A 23,001-nucleotide genomic window follows, 5' to 3' on the forward strand; every position below is an offset into this window, starting at 1 on the left:
GTCACCGCCGTGTCACACAGGGGGCAGGGCTCAGCTATGGAGAGGACACAGAGGCTGGGTTTCCACGTTCAGGCTTCTTGATGCAATAAAGCGGATTCACAAAGCGAAGGCGTCACAGTCATTCCTTTTATATTTGTCCTCAGTTTATCAACCATTCCTGGATTTGGCTTCAAAAACTGCAACAAGAAACCTGAATGTGTAAACTCATCCTAATAAATCCTTGCAGGACCTGTGATGATGTCACAGGAGGGGCGGAGCTAGTCAGCTGTGAGAAGCTGCTCTGTGATGGCTCCTGTGTAGTGTGTACAACAGGGATCAGCAACCTCCATCTCTTGTGAAACTACAACTCCCAGCATGCTCCATTCACTTCTTTGGGAGTTCTAAGGACAGCCAAGCATGCTGGGAGTCATAGTCTCACCACAGCTGGTGTGCCAAAGGTAACTGACTCCTAGTTTAGAGCTCATGCACACAAACGTATTCTCTTTCCGTGTCCGTTCCTTTTTTTTTTGCTGACCGTATGTGAAACCATTCATTTTAATGGGTCCGCAAAAAAAACGGAAGTTACTCCATGTGCATTCCGTTTCCGTATGTCTGTATTTTTAGTTCCATAAAAAAAAAAAAAGAACCAACGAGGATAGTACTGTTCTATTAGGGGCCAGCTGTTACGTTCTGCAAAATATGGAATGCACACGGACGTCATCCGTATTTTTTGTGGATTTTTTTTGCGGAACGCAAAATACAGACGGTTCTGTGCATGAGCCCTTTCAGGAAGGAGATGAGTGAAGTAGACATGGAACTTGTGAATTGGCCTCTTCCCCTTGAGCATGAATTTTATGGGTGAAAATTCTCTCCATTGTGTGTATTTGGCATTTTGGAGAATTTTATGTCGGCATTATATTAGGGAATGTGAGAAAAGATAAAAATAACTAATAATCTCCTGTAATATCCCCCGCTGTTCCAGAGCTGTCAGTCTGGTGGTCTCCTCCTTAGGGCTCGTTCACACGACCGTATGTATTTTTTCAGTGCTTTGTGGCCTGTTTTTCCCGGATCCATTTTTCCTTTTTTTTTTTTCAGTAGTGTTCCTGGTTCTGTTCCGTTTTTCCGTATGGCATATACAGTATACAGTAATTACATAGAAAAATTGGACTGGGCATAAAAAGTTCAATAGATAGTTCCGCAAAAACGGAACAGATACGGAAGACATACGGAGTACATTCCGTATGTGTTCAGTTTTGTTTTTTTGCAGACCCATTGACTTGAATAGAGCCACGGAATGTGATTTGCAGGCAATAATAGGACATGTTCTATCTTTCAACGGAATGGAAAAACTGAAATATGGAAACGGAATGCATATGTAGTAGATTCATATTTTTTTTGCGGAACCATTGAAATGAATGGTTCCGTATACGGAAAGCAAAAAACGTTTGTGTGAACGAGCCCTTAAAGGGGTTATCCGGCCGTATGTACTGATGACCTATTCTCAGGATAGGTCATCAATATTAAATCAGGGGGTGAGCAGTGATGGTCAGTTCGCAGTGTTCGCCAACGAACACATGTGGGCTGCCATCTTTAGCAAGGTAGACCCCCCTGTCCGGCGATACACAGGTAAGCCCTTACCTATGCCTGTGCCGGGAGCCAGTCTGAAATCAAATGCAGTCACCGGAAGCAGGCAGTTCCGAGAACAGCCGCCAGGGGCCTTCATCGGGCTGTTCTCGGGACTGCCTGCTTCCGGTGACTGCATTTTATTTCAGACCGGTGTTCTGCCAGATTCCTATACCTTGCCAGAACGCTATACTGGAAGTGACGCGGCCGCACAGGAATCAGCTGGAGGAGGGGGTGTGCGGCGATGTGCAAGCTCACATCGACTGGATTAGCAAAAAATAATTGCAGCGCCGCGGGAGAAGGATTTCATTCATGAAACCGTACACCGCGCGTGCGCACTTAGGGGTAGGTAGATTTTGCAGCGCAAAATTTTTGCTAATCCAGTGGATGTGTGCTTGCGCCTCACTGCACACACCCTTCTCCAGCTGATTCCTGTGCGGTCGCATCACTTCCGGTATAGCGTTCTGGCAAGGTATAGGAATCTGGCAGAACACCGGTCTCCTGTTCTTTCTTCAGGATCTGTCAAAGGACCTATGGTGACATCACTGTGCTCATCACATGATCCATCACCGTGGTGATGGATCATGTGATGAGCTCAGTGACATCACCACAGGTCCTTTGACAGGTCCTGAAGAAAGAATAGGAGACCGGAAGCTACGCGATCAGTTGGAGGAGGTGAGTTTTTTTTTTTTTTACTAGAGATGAGCGAATTACATGTTATGAAATTAGTTTTCTCTTCATTTGGTGGTAAAAGCAGAATTGCGTTATGGATTTTGTTACCATGGGCCATAACGCAATTCTATGACAGAATAGAAGTCTATGGGTTGCATAACGGATTCGTCCCATTTCCGTTATGCAGGAGAGGACTCCCCTGCATAACAGAAACCGGACAGATCCGTTATGCAGCCCATAGACTTCCATTATGACGGAATGAATAACGGAATGCCTCTAAAAGTAACGGAATCCATAACGCAATTCTGCTTTTACCACCAAACAAAGCGTAAACAAATTTCTAAATATGAAATTTGCTCATCGCTATTTTATACTTTTCCTAGCAAAAAAGGCTCCTGAAGTTCCATAGCTCCAGCGCTGTGCTTGTTCTGTTCCACTATAAAGCCTCATTCACACGCCTGTATCCGTGAAAAGGTGGTCAGTGATGCATCTGTGAAGATGCCCGTGAAGGATCCGCAGTGTCCGATTTTTTGCTGCCTATGTGTCATACGTATTTTATGGACACTGTGCAGCTAAAAAATGATTTTCAAAGCATCTCTTCCTAATGATACGTGAAACACGGTTGGCATCCGTGTTGCATCTGTGGTTTTCACGGATCCATAGACTATAATGGGTGTGATGGATCCGTGAACACAGGCAAAATAGAGCATGCATCCGTGCTTAAAAAAACCAGACCCACCAACCGTGCTAAAACAATGGTGTCTGACACACATTAAAATGAATGGCTACATGCACTGTCTGTGGAGAACATGTACAGCACACGTCCGTGTAACACTGACGTCTGAATGGTGCAGGTTGTTAGAAGACCAGAGTGTGCCAGACTTTAGCAGAGCAAGGCTGGTGCGCGCAGGAGGAGTGCTGCTCTGGTCTGTACAGTGCTCAGTGCAGCTCCAAGGTAATCTGCGCTTCCATCCGCCAGCAGTGTACTAGCGTAATCTAAAGTGCAACAGGCACCTAAACTTCAGGCACCTATTTTACTAGGAGAAGTAAAAAAAAAACTGTATTAGAAAAATTAATTTAATCACATTTACAAAAGGGTTTAATGGCGTCTATTTCTAGGTTTAGGTCGCTTTAAGACTATCGTAAGTCACTATCAAAATTAGTGATATGAGTTATCAAAGCTGGTAAAGGCCCTTTTAGAATGGAGGGGAGCACACGGTAAAGATGCCTTCCCTTTGTCCTTGTACGCTTGCCTGTTTATGTCTCAGCACACCCAGGCTAATTTGAAATGGAGTATCACCCTCTGTATGTTGGCAGTGTGTGGTCAGTGGCCCAAAGCCATTTAACCCTTTCAATCCCAGTCTTCGATGCCCATTTTGTGCCATTTATTTCTGTTTGCAGGCTGCTTTCAACTGATTTCATCTTATGACAGCTCAGTGCAGCATACAGTATGATATCATTGAGATGTTTTCCTCAAATTTCATTCATAAAAATAAAATAAAATACATATAATATGTGAATAAAAAACTTGCTGAATGAGAAATTAATTTCAGCATCATCCTTTGCGCCGTGAAGGGAAACTGAGCTACAGCGGATTATAGGGTATCAGAGGAGAGAGAACTACAACTACCAATATTTCTCCAGCTCGTCCACAATTGTTAACAATCTTTAGAGAAGAAAACACTGAATCCATCACGTTCTCCTCCATATAAACCCCCCCAGCACAGGAGCCCTCACAGAGCAGCCTCTTACAGCTGAGCTCCGCCCCTCCGGTGACGTCATCACAGGTCTTGCAGTCATAAGCACTGAGCGTCCACTGATCACTTCCTGGTTGGGTATGTATGACTTACAGACCCTTTTATACTATGAGCTTCGTCTATGAAAGTCTCCCACATCTAGCAAGAGAAATGTATTTTTTTGTCATGATTTTGACCAAAGCACAGCAGAAAATGACACAAAACCGGCATGTGTGAATACACCCTAGGGTACATGCACACGTTCAGGATTCATGTGCGGAGAATCTGCACTGAAATCCGCAGGCAAATCCGTGTGGTCAATCCGCATCAATTTGGTGCAGATTTTACTAAGTGAATGAAGAAAATCCGGTCAGGAAAAAAAAAAAAAAATCCGCACCACAGGTCAAAATCCGGGCAGAAAAAAAATCTGCATGGTGTGCATTGAGAATTTCAAATTCTCATAGAATACAATGTACATTTTTCTGCACGGAAAATCTGCATGAAATCCTGATCGTGTGCATTTATGGTCCCTCAGTTATGAACATTGCACAGAAAAGACTTAAAGGAGTATTCCCCCCCTTATCCTGTAGTTACTATAAATGTCTGATAGATGTGGGTCCTGCAGCCACCTCTCCATTCATTGTCCGCCTGCCTCACATCGCAGGTGGATGGGGGGAGGTGAGGGTCCTTGAGGTGGAAGCCACATCTGTCAAACATTTACGGCACATCCCATGGATATAATGAAGATAATACCCCTTTAAGGCCTCGTCCACATTTCTGTGTCATTTTCAAGTCCCTGAAAAAAGCATCCTTGTTTCATCCGTGAAGATGTCCATGAAGGATCCGTGTTTGGTCCATGTGTTTTCTTTTACCCTCCGTGTGTCATCCGTAATCCACGGACGTTACTCAAATGAAAATTGATTTCCGGACCATGTCCAACAGTTTTCAGTGAAAAATGGACACAACACGGATGCCATCCGTATTGTGTCCGTGATTTGAAGGACCCATAGACTTCAATGGGCGTGTTTGGTCTGCATCACGGACCTAAGTATTGCATGTCCCTGTGATATTTTTTTACTGACAGCTTCACGCCATGTTTTTTCTCCACAGCTCTGACGGTGAATGGTTTAGGTAACACATTTTGGTGCCTCAGTATGATTTTAACTTTTTTCTTCTTTTCATTAAAGAGCCTGTGGTACCATCCAGTTGGTCTGGTTATCTTATAGCCTCATCTAAAACAGTACTTGATTCCTGAATGACCCACCAAGGATGGAAAAGGAAAGCAGTGAGATTATGAAACAAATATTAAACTTCACGCTGGAGATCATCTACCTGTTAACCGGAGAGGTGAGGGATTCAGGGAATTTTGCCATGACTAGGCAGGTTGCCAGAAAGTATATGAAAATACGAGAATCCTCCATCTCTGAACTTCGTATAACCTGCTTTCCATTTGTTTTCAGACTTTTTTGGCAGATTATATTGAGGTAGGGCTCTAACGTACATTGGACTCTAATGTACTCATATGTTTGATAATCACTTTTGGGTATTAAATACCCAGAGGGGAGCTAGAACGAAATCTGCACCCAGACTTAGGCGCCATTCACACGTCCGCAAAATGGATCCGGATCCGTTCCGCAACGTTGCAGAACGGATCCGGACCTATTAACTTTCAATAGGGCCGGAAAAGATGCAGACCGCAGACAGCGTGCTGTCCGTATCCGCACTTCCGTTCCGCAAAAAATAGAACATATCCGCAGACATATTCTTGTCCGCAGACACAGAGAAGAAAAGGCATTTCTATTAAAGTGCCGCCCATGTGCGGTCCACAAAACACTTGCAGTCGTGTGAATGGACCCTTAAAGGGGTTGTCCAGGATAGTCCATCACTAGCCGATTCCGACCGATCAGCTGTTCTGTGTAGCTCCAGTGCCAGAAGCTGGCGCAAGAACTACATATCACCATCAACACTGTAGTAGACTGCCCTTGTCACTTCAGCTTTACTCCCACAGACTTCAAAGGCAGCAGTGGTCTAGTGACAAGCACGGTCCACTACATGTTGACAGTGCAGTGTAGTTCTGGCATTGCCTTCCATCAACAAAGCTGCACAGAACACCTGATAGGTGAGAGCGCGTGTGCCAGACTGCTGCCAATCGACTAGTGATGGCCTGTCCTGAGGACTGGACATTTAACACTGGCAAGTTTTCCGTGCGGGTGCAATACGTGAGGTGAACGCATTGCACCCGCACGGAATCCGGACCCATTCATTTCTATGGGGCTGTGCACATGAGCTGTGATTTTCACGCATCACTTGTGCGTTGCGTGAAAATCGCAGCATGCTCTATATTCTGCGTTTTTCACTCAACGCAGGCCCCATAGAAGTGAATGGGGCTGCGTGAAAATCGCAAGCATCCGCAAAGCAAGTTTTCACGCATGGTTGCTAGGAGATGATCGGGAATGGGGACCTGATCATTATTATTTTCCCTTATAACATGGTTATAAGGGAAAATAATAGCATTCTTAATACAGAATGCATAGTACAATAGCGCTGGAGGGGTTAAAAAAAAAAAAGGAAGAAATAATTTAACTCACCTCCTCCACTTGTTCGCGCAGCCCGGCTTCTCTTCTGTCTTCTTCTTTGATTACCTGGGAGGAAAAGGACCTTTGGTGACGTCACTGCGCTCATCACATGGTCCATCACATGATCCATCACCATGGTGATGGATCATGTGATGAGCGCCGCGACGTCACCAAAGGTCCTTTTGCCATGTCCTGAAGAAAGAAGAGGAGATCTGCTACGTGACCAAGTGGATGGGGTGAGTTCAATTTGTTTATTCTTTTTAACCCCTCAATGGACATTTCACTAAGCATTCTGTATTAAGAATGCTATTATTTTTAAATAATAAAATCTACAGAACACCTAACCCAAACCCGAAATTATGTGAAGAAGTCCGGGTTCGGGTCTGGGTACCAAATGTGCCGATTTTTCTACCGCGCATGCAAAATGCATTAAAACGCTTTGCACTCGTTCAGAAAAATCGCATCTTTTCCAGCACGTCACACGCAACGCCCATAGGAAACCAGCCTAAGCTGTGTGCCCAATAGAGACTGTAACTGTGAAGCTCTGTCTCCATTAGAGACTGTAACCACAAAGCTGTGTGCTCATTAGAGACTATAACCACATAGCTGTGTGCAATCACTTGTAACTATTATGGTTTGTGCTGCAAATAGTGTAACTTTCTGATCGTTTGACCTATGCTGTGTCCGCCTCCATTACAGCGCCATCTTCAAGAGCCACACACTAAAAACTGCCTCCCCCTTACATGCTTACACAAGAGAGCAGCTTGAGGCATTTCATAACCGCAGTCCAATACTGTGTCCAACACATAATCATGAACATTAAATAAGAGCAGACCTACTATTAATGAATACAACAAACATTACAAAGAATCAGCATAAGACAAGGGAGGAATACCAACCACTTTCACCCAACGTAAATGAGGATCCAAATAAATGCCTCAAGGACTGTTATGCGTGTTATGCCATTGACTTCCTCAGAGGACTATGAGGCATACCTCATGTTCAGTAACCCAAACAGCAACCAATCAATTGACATATCATTAAAGGGGTTTTCTGGGAGTAGAATTTTGATGACCGATCCTCTGGATTGGTCATCAATATCTGATTGCTGAGAGCCAACTCCTGGCACCTCTACCAATCTAATGTCCTGGCACCTCTACCAATCTAATGTCAATCGGGTGAGCGCTGTGGTCTCTTCCTAGACCAGTGACATCATTGGCCAAATGGATTATTAGCAGCTCAGTTTCATTCAACTGCATCGGCCTGTGCTGCAACAGCAAACATAGTCGCGATACAGTGTACAGCGTTGTGCTTGATATGCTGTGAGGAGGCCATAAAGCGGCCTAAAGCCATGGCCTCTTCAAACAGCTGATTGGTGCCCCGGAGTGTAATACTACAGTATTCTACTCTCAAAAAACCCTTATAATCTTCAATATTACTACTGAAACACTAAGCATGCATGGAATATCATGCTGTCACGCTCCAAGCATCATTCCATAAACAGACTGTCCCACTAAATGTTCACTAAATGTATTATCTTGCCAATGCATCTCACGATATGTAATTTCTAGTACTATAATGAATCTCATAATATGACATTCCCATATAATATACCCTTACATAAAATAAAAAAAAAGTAACTTGTCACCAGTCCTTTGGTTCGAGCACAAGCTCTCATCTCCTCCTCTTCTGGTCCTTGCTGGTCCTACCAGGAAATGTATTGTGCCATTTACCCGCATGTCAATGCTGCCGGCCAACCAATGTCATGCAACCACTGCCACCACTGAGTTCGTTGATTGGCACGTCACATTTCTTGTCCAGGGGGACGGGAAGTGGAGGAGAAGGGAACGCAGAGCTGGAACCAGAGCATGAGTGACAGGTGAGTCTTTCTGCTTTTAACCCCCCAGCACCCTGCATGGCCGTATGAAAAAGGGTTCCTGGGATCAGAGAACCACTTTAAGTATGTTCACAACTTCAGTTTAGTCCATATGAGGTAAGTGTTTGGATACACAAAAGCCCAGACTGACAAAGACTCCCAATGTCTAATATAATTGGGCTACCTGGAAGTTTTATTCTTGTGTATTTTTCGGGGTGGACATAGAGTTCGAGTGATTTGAAGATTGGAAATTAGCAAATGTTGTGCCCATTCACAAGAAAGGTAGTAGGGAGGAATCGGGCAACTATAGGCCAGTAAGCCTGACATCAATAGTGGGGAGATTAATGGAAACCATACTTAAGGAGAGGATTGTGGAACATCTAAAATCCCATGGATTGAAAGATGAAAAACAGCATGGGTTTACTTCAGGGAGATCATGTCAAACTAATCTTATTGATTTTTGTTGATTGGGTGACTAAAATAATAGATGGAGGAGGTGCAGTAGACATCTCTTATCTAGACTTTAGTCAGGCTTTTGATACTGTCCCACATAGAAGGCTTATCAATAAAATGCAGTCTTTGGGCTGAGGGACAGGGGATATGATAGAAACTTTTAAATACATAAAGGGAATCAACAAGGTAAAAGAGGAGAGAATATTTAAAAGAAGAAAAACTTCTACAAGAGGATATAGTTTTAAATTAGAGGGGCAAAGGTTTAAAAGTAATATCAGGAAGTATTACTTTGCTGAGAGAGTAGTGGATGCATGGAATAGCCTTCCTGCAGAAGTGGTAGCTGCAAATACAGTGGAGGAGTTTAAGCATGCATGGGATAGGCATAAGGCTATCCTTCATATAAGATAGGGCCAGGGGCTATTCATAGGATTCAGATATATTGGGCAGACTAGATGGGCCAAATGGTTCTTATCTGCCGACACATTCTATGTTTCTCTGATCCTGAAGCAAAAGTCCAAGCAGGATTCATTTTTATAGAACATATTCAAATTTTGACTATATTGGGATCCAGGTCAGAAAGTAATTTCATTAGTGATAGGAGACAGTGGGTTGACTGACTACCACATTTTAAGCGTTATCCCCACAGTAGCAGTTCTATAGAGCATTATTATGACAATGCAGATGCTCTGGGGAAAAAATGGTTAGACAGCTGGAGGAGCTTTGAAGCTAGGATCTGGGGGAGGGAGGGGGTCATAGCAATAAGGGGGTAGATAGTGCTGATAGAGAGTGGGATACAGGAGGGGACAGTGGGGATTTAGTGGGGGCTGTGGTTACTGAGGAAAATAAGGTGGTGACTGGGAAGAACTGTACACCCATGAAAAACAAAGCTGCGGGTAACATGAACCTGTTACAAACCAGGTACCCAAACAAAGGTACCCAAAAAATCCCAGATATTCACTTTCTGGGAACTGAATGTGGGAAAATAAATTGTAACTTATAAAGTATGTTTACAAATGCCAGAAGTCGAGCAAGAAAAATGGGGGAGCTGGAGACTATGGTACTAGAGGAACACATAGATGTAGTTGGTGTGGCAGAGACATGGCTGGACTCTTCACATGACTGGGCTGTTAATATTCAGGGTTTTACACTATTTAGAAAAGACAGGGCCAACAATAGAAAATGCAGTGGCGTGTGCATGTATGTAAGGAGTGATATGAAGGTGAGTGTGAAAGAGGAAACTGTGGGCGAGGGTAGTGAGGATCTTTCAACTTTATGGGTGGAAATATTCTCTGAAAAAAATAATACTTGGTGTAATCTATAGACCCCCTAACATCACAGAGGAGATGGAAGTTCAGCTGTGCAACCAAATAGAGCGGGCTGCACAGGCTGGTACAGTGGTCATAATGGGAGATTTTAACTTCCCAGATATTGACTGGGATCATGGTTCTGCATCAATTGCAAAGGGGAGAAGATTCTTCAGTTTGATACAGGACCATTTTATGGGCCAGTTTGTAGAAGATCACACTAGGGGCGATGCTCTGTTGGATCTGGCAATTTCTAATGATGCAGAACTTGTTGGAAATGTTACTGTTCATGAAACACAAGGTAATAGTGAAAACAATATAATTATATTCCCCCTGAATTATAAAAAGCAAACTTTTGCTGGGAGAGCAAAACACAGAATTTTAAAAAGGACAGTTTCCCCAGTTAAGGGCAGGCTGGGAGCGGCTATTGTCACATAATAATACTGAGGATAAATGGGGAAAGCTTTAAATCTACATTGGGTAATTACATTACAGAATCTATTCCTGTAGGTAACAAGTATAAACAGCTAAAATTAAACCCTACATGTCTTATAGCTACTGTAAAAAGGACAACCAAAAAATGACAAAAAGAGCATTTAAAAGATACAAATCAGAGGAGTTAGTAGTTAGCCTATGAAATTTACAAATGGTTTAAAATCTGTAAAAAAAATAAAAAAAAGAGATTAAATCTGCAAAAAATACAAAAGAACTGCAGGTGGCAAAAGAGAGCAAAACAAATTCAAAAAAATATTTAACCGCTTTAAGTCCGCCCATAGGATATAAACGTCCTATGGGTGGACCTCTATTTCTGAAAGCACGTTTTAAAACGTCCTTTCAGAAATAGCAGCTGCACGCTAATCGTGCAGCTGCTGATCGGGTTGCCCGCTGTCAGTGACAGCAGGGCAACCCAGAGAGAAGGCAGGGACAGGTGTCCCAGGTGCCCAGGTGTCCCTGCCTTCCGGATCGCTGCAGACACAGCGCTCACCGAGCGCTGTGTCTGCAGAGCAGGAAGCGCTGTGCGCTTCCTGTTCCGGCCCGGCGGTCATGTGACCGCCGGGACCGGAGCGTGCAGGAGCTGTGTGAGGTCTTACAGAGACCTCGATCAGCCCTGCTCTGAGGCTGTACAGCGCAGAATCACGCTGTACAGCCTCTCTGGGGGGTGCATTTCTTCTGTAACTGGGGCAACTATGTCAGCCCCAGTTACAGGAGAAATCAACAGTGAAAAAAAAAAGAAAAAGTGAAGCAAATATCCCCCAGAGGTCTTGTATGACCTTATGGGGGACGAAAAGTGTAAAATAAAATAAATAAAGGGTTGAAAAAAATAAAATAAAAAAAAGTTTCACATGTAAAAAAAAAAGGTCCCCAAGTAAGGAATAAAAAAAAAAAAAAAATAAAATAGAAGAAATTTTAAAAAATAGACATATTTGGTATTGCCACGTCCGTAAAAACCAGCTCTATAAAAATATCACATGAGCTAACCCCTAGGGTGAACACCGTAAAAAATAAACAAAAAAACAGTGTCAAAACAAGCAATTTTTGTTACCTTGCATCACAAAAGGTGCAACACCAAGTGATCAAAAATGCGTATGTCCCACAAAATGGTATCAATAAAACCGTCACCTCATCCCGCAAAAAATGAGCCCCTACATAAGAAAATCTCTCAAAAAATAAAAAAACTATAGCTCTTAGAACATGGAGACACTAAAACATCATTTTTTGGTTTTAAAAAATGCTATTATTGTGTTAAAGTGAAACAAATAAAAAAAGTATACATATTAGGTATTGCTGCGTCCGTAAAAAACTGCTCTATAAAAATATCACATGAGCTAACCCCTCAGATGAACACCGTAAAAAAAAAAAAAAAAAAAAAACTGTGTCAAAACAAGCAATTTTTGTCACCTTGCATCACAAAAGGTGCAACACCAAGTGATCAAAAACGCGTATGTCCGGGGGGCGGAGCCTAGCGGCGCATGGAGTAGGACGCACGCCGCACTAGCTCCGGCAAGCATCCTGTCTATAATATCTATAACGGTGGCGATTTACCTTTCTAACATCCAGAGAAGCGGGGGACATAGCCAGGAAGCGGTCCGGTGGGGAGAGATACCATCATGCCTGCAAAGAGAGGCAAAACGCCGAGCCGGCAGGACAGAGAGGCACGATCCCAAGATGGCGCTGAGGAGGAAGAGTGGCCTGACCTGGGGGCGGCGGTGAGTCAGGGAGCGGCAGCGCGGCTGGAGCGCTTCGCTCACAAGTCACACCAGTTCCCCAGCCATGTATGGGGAGAAGGAGAGGGCACCCTGTCACAAGTGGAGGAAGGCTCAGGGGAGCAGGATGGCCCCTGTAAAGATGATCAGCAATCCCCAGTGCAGCATGAGGAGGGGGCGAGTGCTAGCCTGTGCAGCACTGAAAAGTGTCTGCCAATTATCAATGCTCCTGAGCCTACTTTGAAAGATGTGATGGCAGCTATTGCTAGCTGTAACGCCACCCTCCAGAATATGAATATTAATATTGGAAGTCTAAAAGCGGACATGTCCATTATCCGTCATGACCTGCATAAGGTGGCTGAACGCACCTCAGAAGTGGAGAGGAGGGTCTCGGATCTGGAAGATGGGGCTGTTACCCTACAGAGGGAGAGCCGGGCTGCGTCAAAGGATATAGCGGCGCTCTACGCTAAAACCGACGACCTCGAAAACCGCTCTCGCCGCAATAATATAAGGCTGGTGGGCATCCCTGAGAAGTCTGAGGGCCCAGAGGCAACTGATTTTATTGAGAAATGGCTCGCGGAAAAATTCCGTGATGGAGGACTCTCTGCACTTTACGCTGTTGAACGAGCGCATAGGGTCCCCACCAGGCCTTTGCCGCCAGGACGTCCGCCACGCCCAATACTGGCTAAAATCCTGCACTATCGAGACAGAGACACTATACTGAGGGCTGCAAGGTCTCATCCTGATTTAGAAATCAATGGAGTTCAGGTGTCTCTGTTCCCTGACTATTCAACGGATGTACAGAAAAAGAGAGCTCGCTTTGTGGAGATTAAACGGAGGCTGAGAGATTTGCAAGTACAGTACTCCATGATGTTCCCGGCCAGGCTCAGGGTGGTGGCGTTTGGATCCGCGGTGTTCTTTGAGGACTCGGATGCTGCGGTCAAGTGGCTGGACCAAAATGAGCGTCGCCTTAGGATCCCTTCAACAGACACCTGAGACTGTTGGACATTCCTGCTCCTGATTGAAGTTTTGAAGTCCCTGGGACTGTCCACCCACCGTTGTGGTCATTTTCTTTTGTCTTTAGCCAGTTGCTGGAGACATCTTGTGGGTAGAGCATACGCCCGAGGTTGATCCCCACCTTCCTAATGTGCCTGTGTACGGTATCGTGCTGGATGCTGTGCTGCTTCAGGCGCTGTTGGGCCAGGTTCACACTGTTGGCCCCGAGTTCATTACTGAATCTAATTATGCTGCATATGTTTATTGTCTGGGGAGGGATAGTTGGGTGGGGGGAGGGAGGGGGGAAGGGATTAGCGGGGGTTAATACTGTCAAAGGTGCTATTGTTGGCAATTCTAAAATGCTGAAACGTACAGTCCTTGTATGTTCTGCGGGGAAAATAGGGAAGAGATGGGAGTCTGTAATCTGATGATTAACAGTGTTTTTTCCCGCAGCTGTTGGAAGATGGAAAGGTGTAGCTCTTAAATGTACTTTTATATCTGTATACATTCTTATGGGACCTGTTACGAGAATACTTAGCTGGAGTGTGAGGGGAATGGCGGATGCTACAAAGAGACACGGTCTGTTCCGGTACCTATCTAGATATCAGCCGGCAATAATATGCTTGCAAGAAACGCATGTGACCAAACAATCTATACATGTCATGCAAAAGCCGTGGCTGGGTTATTCTGTGCATTCCGTCTTCTCCTCGCATTCCAGGGGGGTTAGTATCCTAGTCCATAAGAATATCATATTTGAATGTCTCAGGGAATGTGTGGATGAAGAATGGTGTTAGCGACAATCTATATACCCCCACCATTTTCCTCGGTGCCTTTAAGGAAACTTATGGAGTTTATGGCAGAATTTTCTGAACTTCCAATGTTGATAGTGGGAGATTTTAATAGTGTACTTGACAGTTCGCTTGATAGATGCCAGATCACACCTAGTGGTAGTAATACGGGTGAAACCTTGTTGGCAAGAATACTGAGGGAACTAGGTCTGATGGATGTATGGAGAGAGACCCACCCCCTGGACAGGAAATACTCGTGTTGCTCCTCGACTTATGGCTCCCTGTCGCGTATAGATCTGGGTCTGGTAAATGCTCATATGTTCCCGTTTGTACAGAACTCAGAATATCTTTCTAGGACCCTATCTGACCACTCCTTATTTAGCATCGCCCTCGACATCTCTGTGACAGCCAGGCCGGGGGTTAGATACTGGCGATTGAATGCCTTTTGGTTAAAACTGATGGGTGAGCCGTCTGCTATGCTTCAATCCCTTAGGGAATATTTTTGTATAAATGAAGGGACTGCGTCTCCGTCAGTCGTCTGGGATGCAATGAAGGCTTTCCTCAGAGGATCCTTTATTAAATCAATCAGTCGGATTAAATCTAAATCTAGAGAGCTTGATCGGCAGAAACAGGATAATATGAAGATAGCGGAGGAAGCTTTTGTGTTAGATCCTTCTATCATGACAAGCAATGCCTTAAAGGCTAGGCAGGAGGAGTTGAGGTGTCACCTTTTGGAGGTAGCAGAGAGGAAACGACTGTTTTACAAGCAGCAATTTTTTACTGAAGGTGAGAGTGTAGGCCATATGCTCTCGGTTATCGCAAAAGCGCAGCAAGGGTCACAATGTATATCTGGCCTGTTAGATGCTGGCGGCCTCCTCAGGCGTGATACGGATAACATTTTGAATATACTGAACGATTTTTATTCCTCTCTGTATGCTTCTAGGGTGACATGCTCGGATGAGGATATTGACACCTTTTTAGCCACATTAAATCTCCCTAAGCTTTCCAGGGAAGACAGTATGCGATTAGAGGAGCCGATTGGGTTGGAAGAATTGAGGGCGGCATTAGCTGCTATGGCTAATGACAAGGCTCCAGGTTTGGATGGGCTTCCGGCGGAAGTATACAAGTCCTTTGCGGAAGTGCTGCTCCCGGAACTTCTGAAGGTATTCAATTATTCCAAGGAGAGGGGGGAGTTGCCTCCGTCCATGCAGGAGGCGGTAATAGTAGTCATTCCTAAGCCGGACAAGGATCACTCTCTCCCTGACTCATATAGACCGATATCATTGCTCTCCGCTGATGTTAAGTTGCTGTCACGGCTGTCGGTGGGGAAAACCCCCAGCCGTGCGGTGCCAGGAGAAGGTAGGGTTACCACTTGGCCGGGACCACAGAGTTAGGGAGCAGGTCACCTCCTATAGCGTCCCTAACGCTGACCCTGTCTCCTGTCTGCATGAGCCGACCTTGGTGGTAGGAGGGCTCATACGCCGGAACCTAAAAGTCCCTACAAACCCTCAAGTCGGCCCTGAACTAGGGGACAGAGTAAGACGGCCTGCTCCTCCTAGACACGGAGGAGCAGGAGTCTCAACGGCCAAGCAACACAGGGGGATACAAAAACAGCTATGGCAGTGGCAGGCAAATGGAAACAACTCATCACTCACCTGCCACAGACAACACAACCAGGAACCCATGTGCAGGTGCTGTAAGTACAAGACAACAACGGACACAGCACACACCAGACATCACAAAGGAACCCTGGACCATAGGCTGCAATAACACAATCCCATACACACCTAAATAACACCGTGAAACATAGAATTTACTGACAAAGGTTTATGACCAGAAGGATGGTCCCCACCAGGCAGATGGAGGAGACAGGAGGCTGCTCCAGCCAGCATGGCTGAGAGCAACCTACTGAACCCAGCCAGGGACTGAGGCTTTATAGGCCAAGAGGCCACACCCAACGGTCAGAACACACCCAGTGACATCACACACACACTGGGAAGGGAATTAACCCTTCCAGCACCACTGAAGGGAAACTCACATAAAGGGGAAAGCACACAACCTCACTCACCTGTCTCCGACGGCAACGGCATGCGTGGCAACCGTGTCCTCCAGAACAGCCAACAGGCCGAGACACTTCCACAGCATGCAAACATCACCAGACGTTGCCGCGGACAACCGCAGGTGAAGGGAGGAGTCCAGTTGCATACTAAACATCACCTCGTGCACAACAAACAAACAAGGAAGTGCACAATATCACACGTTGCCAAGGGCAACCGCACACATGCCTATTGTCCGCGGCAACCGCACCTGAGGCAAACAACTAAGTGCCCCCAGCTGCAGTTGACAACACCAAGCCGCGGGCAACCGCATGCGGCTCCCAAGGAGTCACGACCATGACCAAGGGTCGTGACAGTTGCTTGCAAAGGTCTTGGCCATGCGTCTGTCTAAAGTGATTTTGTCTATCATACACTCTGACCAGACTGGCTTCATGCCTCAGAAGTCAATGTCAATTAATATTAGAAGAGTGTTTGCCAGTATTCAACTTCCAGCTGATAATGTTGGAGATAGAGCCATCCTTTCTTTAGATGCGGCCAAGGCCTTTGACAGCATTGAGTGGCGATTCCTGTGGAGAGTTATGGCGTATATGGGATTTGGAGATGAGTATATATCCTGGGTCCGGGTGCTATACTCTAAACCCAAAGCATGTGTCAGGGCGAATGGAGGGGTGTCCCCCAAGTTCTGCCTGGGCCGGAGTACTAGACAGGGGTGCCCGTTGTCGCCTCTGCTATTTGCAGTTGTGATTGAGCCATTAGCCGCAGCGATTCGGAATTCAACGGACATTCGGGGGTTCCAATATGGGACAGTTAATAATAAAGTGGCGATGTATGCAGACGACACTTTGCTTTTTCTGGGGGATACTGGTCCATCGTTGGAAGCGGCTATGAAAATCATTGATTGCTTCAGGGACCTGTCGGGTCTGTCTATTAACTGGAGTAAGTCGGCGATTATGCTGCTTGACGGGCAAGTGCAATCACAGACAGTGCGAGACAGAAGTATTCCATGTGTAGCGACCTTTAAGTACTTGGGTATCCATATATCCCCGAGGATCCGAGACTTTGGGCGCCTTAATTTTGACCCGCTGGTTATTAAATTTCGTAATAAAACTAAGGCATGGTGTAAATTATATCTGTCAGTGGCGGGAAGAGCTAATCTCATTAAAATGGTGTTGATGCCCCAGCTACTCTATGTTCTACATAACTCCCCGGTCTGGCTGTCAAAGTCCAAATTTGTTCCAATCAATGCTACTTTCAGGGAGCTCATATGGCGGAAGGGGCAACCGAGAATTAAGCTGGAAACGTTGCAATATCCTAAAACGGAAGGGGGCCTTGCAGTGCCAAACCCCTGGGTGTACTTCCTGGCGGCACAATGCCAACATTTTAAGGGGTGGATGGAACTGGAGTTGAGTGAGATGTCGTGTCAGTTGTTTAAGCATTGCTTGTCCTCTAGTGACCTACTGCTAATCCTTGAGACTAAGGGGGCTGGAAAGAGTGGTCCGATGGGTGATTTGGGACACTTGATGCAGTCCGTGTGGAATAAGGTCAAGTTCCTGAGGGGGGTTTTCGGCAATACGGAATACACTCCACTGTGGGATAATCCCGTGCTGCCGGAATTCCTCTCCCTGTCTGAGTTTGAGGCATGGAAAAGGAAGGGTATTCTGAGGCTGGGACATCTTTTAGAGGAAAAGAAGTTCATGTCATTTGCCAGATTTCAGGAGAAGTATGAACTGCCTAGAACTCACTTTTATAAGTACCTTCAGGTGAGACACGCATACAACTCCACATTTAAAGGTACAACTGTGGTGGCGGGGAGAGATGCTGCATTGCACCAGATTCTGTCCAGGGGGGCGAGGAGAGGTATGATTTCCTGTATATACAAGATGTTGCTTGATAAGTTTCTAATGTCACATCCGCTTGCGGCTAAAAGTAAATGGGAGAAAGATGTTGGCGGATTAACTGACGACCAGTGGTCTGACATACTAGAGGCGATACCTCTCTCTTCCTTGAGTGAAGGACGTAAACTCTCGCAGCTGTTTATTGTCCATAGAGTCTACAAAACACTGTTTCTTTTGTTCCAGTATAGGGTTTAGACCCACGGATGAATGCCCAAGATGCTCTGTAGTGTCTGCAGATTTGCTGCATATGATGTGGACGTGCGAGAAGTTAGGGAGATACTGGGAGATGGTACGTCAGACAACACAGGACGTTTACAAAGTACGAATACCCTCTGACCCGAAGGTGTGTGTGTTGGGATATGTCTCTGAATTGGCCACCGGTCAGGTGCATAAAATAGCTATAGGTAGAGTGTTGTATGTTGCTAGAAAATTAATCGCCCTACATTGGATACAGACAGCGCCGCCAACTCTAGGCGAATTTTTAAGTGCGGTTGACACGATGCTGAGTTATGAACGGATGGTATACCAGAAGCGTGGATGCCCAGCGAAATTTGAAAAATTGTGGGATCCATGGCTGTCGTTTCGACGTCTGCATAGAACTGTTTAACAATGTGCCTTTTGTATTTTGGATTGAAACTTGATTACTACACATAGTTTGGTGTCCTTTTTGTTATTAGCCGTATGGACAATATGTCTCTATGTCATCCTTGTACGTAGTATGATAAAACGTGTAGTTACACTGTAAAATGTTTAATAAAAAATGATCTGATTTAAAAAAAAAACACGTATGTCCCACAAAATGGTACCAATAAAACAGTCACCTCATCCCGCAAAAAATGAGCCCCTACATAAGAAAATCTTTCAAAAAATAAAAAAAACTATAGCTATCAGAACATGGACACATTAAAACATAATTTTTTTGTTTCAAAAATGCTATTATTGTGTAAAACTTTAATAAATGAGAAAAAGTATACATATTAGGTATCGCCACGTCCATAACAATCTGCTCTATAAAAATGTCACTTGACTGAACCCCTCAGGTGAACGCTGTAAAAATAAATAAATAGAAACTGTGCTAAAACAACCAATTTTTTGGTCACCTTGCCCCATAAAGTGTTATAATGAATGATCAAAAAATCATATGTGCCCAAAAATAGTACTAATAAAATTGGCACCTTATCCCCTAATTTCCAAAATGGGGTCACTTCTTGGGAGTTTCTACTGTAAGGGTGCATCAGGGGGCTTCAAATGGGACATGGCATCTAAAAACCATGTGGAGTTCCTTTTCTTCTGCGCCCTGCCGTGTGCCCATACAGCAGTTTATGACCACATGTGGGGTGTTTCTGTAAACCGCAGAATCTGGGTAATAAATATTGAGTTTTGTTTGGCTGTTAACCATCGATGTGTTAAAGAAAAAATTGGATTAAAATGGAAAATCTGCCCAAAAAGTGAAATTAAAAAATTTGATCTCCATTTTCCTTTAATTCTTGTGGAACGCATAAAGGGTTAACAAAGTTTGTAAAATCAGTTTTGAGTAACTTGAGGGTTGTAGTTTCTACAATGGGGTCATTTATGGGGGTATCCACTATGTAGGCCCCACAAAGTGACTTCAGACCTGAACTGGTCCTTATAAAGTGGGTTTTGGCAATTTTCTTAAAAATTTGAAGAATTTCTTCTAAACTTCTAAGCCTTCTAACGTCCTAAAAAAATAAAATGACATTTCCAAAATGATGCCAACATAAAGTAGACATATGGGGAATGTTAAATAATAAATATTTTATGAGGTATCACTTTCTGTTTTAAAAGCAGAGAAATTGAAATTTAGAAAATTGCGAATTTTTCAAATTTTTGGGTAAATTTGGGATGTTTTCATAAATAAAGGTGAAATATTTTGACTCAAATTTATGACTATCATGAAGTACAATGTGTCACGAGAAAACAGTCTCTGAATGACTTGGATAAATAAAGGCGTTCCAAAGTTATTACCACATGAAGTGAGATAGTGTGTCACTACCAGAGCTTTGAGACGTTCTCACAGCTCTGTGTCTCCACCCCTGTGATGATGTCACTTAGAGTTTGGAGGTGTTCTCACTGTTCTGTTTCTCCGCCCCTGTGATGAGGTCTTTACTCCCAGCTGTCTCTCCTGCGTTTGATTTCCCTGCCTTTAAATCACCCCTCCTCCTATTGCAGGGCGTGGATTATATTTCTCCTTTCAGTTGTAGCTCTGCATTGAGTATCTTCACTTCTTAAGCTACTAGTTCTCTGGACCTGTGTTCTGCTGCTGCAAGCACTCCGGATATTGCCAGCGGCCCTTGGATCCGTCTTCTCTGCGGCTGCAGCTCCAGTCAGCTAAGTGTGCAGACTTTGTTGTGTACCTGGTGATTTCCTGACTGGATCTGAGGTGGCCACGGTTCCCTCCATATTCTCATCAGTCTAAGGTACGCGGGCATGCCTCGTTCCACCATTTGGATCCGGGCATGTGCTTTAGCAGCATAGGGAGAGTGTTGAGGGTCTGACAGGGGTCACCCTTTCTCTTCCCTAGTTTGGGTCCGGTCAGTAGCTCTTCTTACTGTGTATGCTCTGGTTACCCTTAAACAGCCGTGACATTATAATCCACCAAAATCGTCCTTGTTGACATGGATCCGCTTTCTGACCTGGTTGACCGCATGCAGGGTCTTTCTTTGGAAGTAGCGGATCTCCGTCAATCTGTGACTCAGCTACAAGCATTGGGCTCTGCTCCGGCTCATGGAGTCTGTTGCGAGCCAAAGGTCTCACTTCCGGAAACGTTCTCCGGGGGCAGTGAGAATTTTGTTCGCTTCAGAGAGGCATGTAAACTCCATTTTTGTTTGTGTCCCCACTCCTCTGGTAATGAGGAACAGAGGGTGAGGATTGTCATCTCCCTGCTCAGAGGTAATGCTCAGACTTGGGCTTTTTCGCTGCCATCAGGGGATCCTTCCCTTCGATCCGTGGAAAGATTTTTTGTGGCCCTGGGGCAGATATATGATGACCTGGATCGTGTTGCTCTGGCAGAATCGAACTTACGTGTTCTATGCCAGAACAAACTGTCTGCGGAGCTTTATTGTTCTGAATTTCGGAGATGGGCAGCTGATTCAGGCTGGAATGATGCTGCACTCCGAAGTCAGTTCTGTCATGGTCTCTCAGAGGGTTTGAAAGATGCCTTTGCTTTCCATGAGAGACCAACGTCCTTAGAGTCTGCCATGTCATTAGCGGTACGCCTTGACAGGCGTCTAAGGGAAAGAAACAAGACCTCTCCGTCCAGCCATTGTCAGTCTAGGGGCAATGGTGCGGACTCATTCAGTATGCAGGGGTCTCATCCTGTCTCGCTCCCCTCTGAGGAGGAGCCCATGCAGCTAGGCCGACTTGCCCCTGATAAAAGAGGATTTAGTCCTCAGAATATGGTGTATTTTTGTTGTGGGGGCATAGGTCATTTGGCAAATGTTTGTCCGTCTAGGAGATTCCTGAACTGTACTAAGAGCGATAATAAGAGAAAAACCTCAAGAGGTAGATCATCAAGTTCTGCTTCATCTGCTACTTTGGGCAAAGTTGATGTGGGAATTGATGCTTTTCCTTTGACCTGCAGTTCCCGTTTTCTCCTGTCTGCCAGGGTGGCGCTAGAGAGCAAAGTCATTCCTTGTGAGATTTTTGTCGATAGTGGAGCGGCCGTCAATCTTATTGACACTCAATTTGTAGCCTTGCATGGTTTTCAGGTTTGTACATTAGAAAAGGATATACCTGTTTTTGCTATTGACTCTGCCCCACTCTCGCAGAGATCTCTGAAAGGCATTGTTCACAATATCCGGCTAGCTGTAGGTGACACTCATGTGGAGGAGATATCTTGTTTTGTCCTTAACGGATTGCCTTCTCCTCTAGTTTTGGGGCTACCCTGGCTCACTAGACATAACCCCACTATTGATTGGCAAGGAAGGCAAATAAATGAGTGGAGTGACTTTTGTAGAGAGAATTGCCTCACAGCCACTCTTGCAGAGGTGTCTACTAAAACTCTGCCATCATTTCTCTCTGATTTCTCGGATGTGTTTTCCGAGAGCGGTGTTCGGGAGCTACCTCCTCACCGGGAGTTTGACTGTCCCATTAACCTCATTCCCGGCGCCAAGCTGCCAAAGGCACGCCTCTACAATCTCTCACAACCGGAAAGACTCGCAATGCGAACCTATATCTCCCGAGAGTCTCGAGAAGGGGCATATTCGTCCCTCAAAGTCGCCTGTTGCCGCGGGGTTTTTTTTTTGTTAAAAAAAAAGATGGCTCTCTGAGACCTTGCTTAGATTTTAGGGAGCTGAACCGTATCACGATTCGCGATCCCTATCCCCTTCCTCTGATCCCGGACCTCTTCAACCAAATTGTTGGGGCCAAGGTGTTTTCCAAATTGGATCTGAGAGGCGCGTACAACCTGGTCAGGGTCAGAGAGGGGGATGAATGGAAAACGGCCTTTAATACCCCTAACGGGCATTTCGAGAATCTCGTTATGCCTTTCGGCCTGATGAATGCTCCGGCCGTCTTTCAGCATTTTGTTAATAGTATTTTCTATCATTTAATGGGGAAATTTGTATTGGTGTATCTTGATGATATTTTGATTTTTTCCCCTGATGTTCAGACCCATCAGGATCATCTTTTTCAGGTCCTGCAGATACTGCGGGAAAATAAACTGTATGCCAAGCTAGAGAAATGTCTTTTTATGGTATCGGAGATTCAATTTCTGGGTTTTCTCCTCTCTGCTTCTGGTTTTCGCATGGATCCGGAGAAGGTCCGTGCTGTGCTGGAGTGGGAGCTTCCTGAAAATCAGAAGGCATTGATGCGCTTTCTGGG

At 45.0% G+C, this 23,001-nt stretch overlaps 1 protein-coding gene across 1 annotated transcript in view; it reads left to right on the forward strand.

Moving 5' to 3' along the window:
• The first annotated feature begins 4,067 nt into the window (after positions 1 to 4,067).
• The window catches only part of LOC122940073 (oocyte zinc finger protein XlCOF8.4-like), a 37,467-nt gene continuing 18,533 nt past the window's right edge, over positions 4,068 to 23,001 (forward strand). Inside the window, exons 1-2 of the mRNA XM_044296413.1 lie at positions 4,068 to 4,109; positions 5,198 to 5,357. Coding sequence (XP_044152348.1) covers positions 5,280 to 5,357 — 78 coding nt within the window. The 5' untranslated portion in view covers positions 4,068 to 4,109; positions 5,198 to 5,279. The remainder of the gene's footprint in view (positions 4,110 to 5,197; positions 5,358 to 23,001) is intronic.

This window comes from Bufo gargarizans, chromosome 6, assembly GCF_014858855.1.
Source record: "Bufo gargarizans isolate SCDJY-AF-19 chromosome 6, ASM1485885v1, whole genome shotgun sequence".
NCBI lineage: Eukaryota > Metazoa > Chordata > Amphibia > Anura > Bufonidae > Bufo > Bufo gargarizans.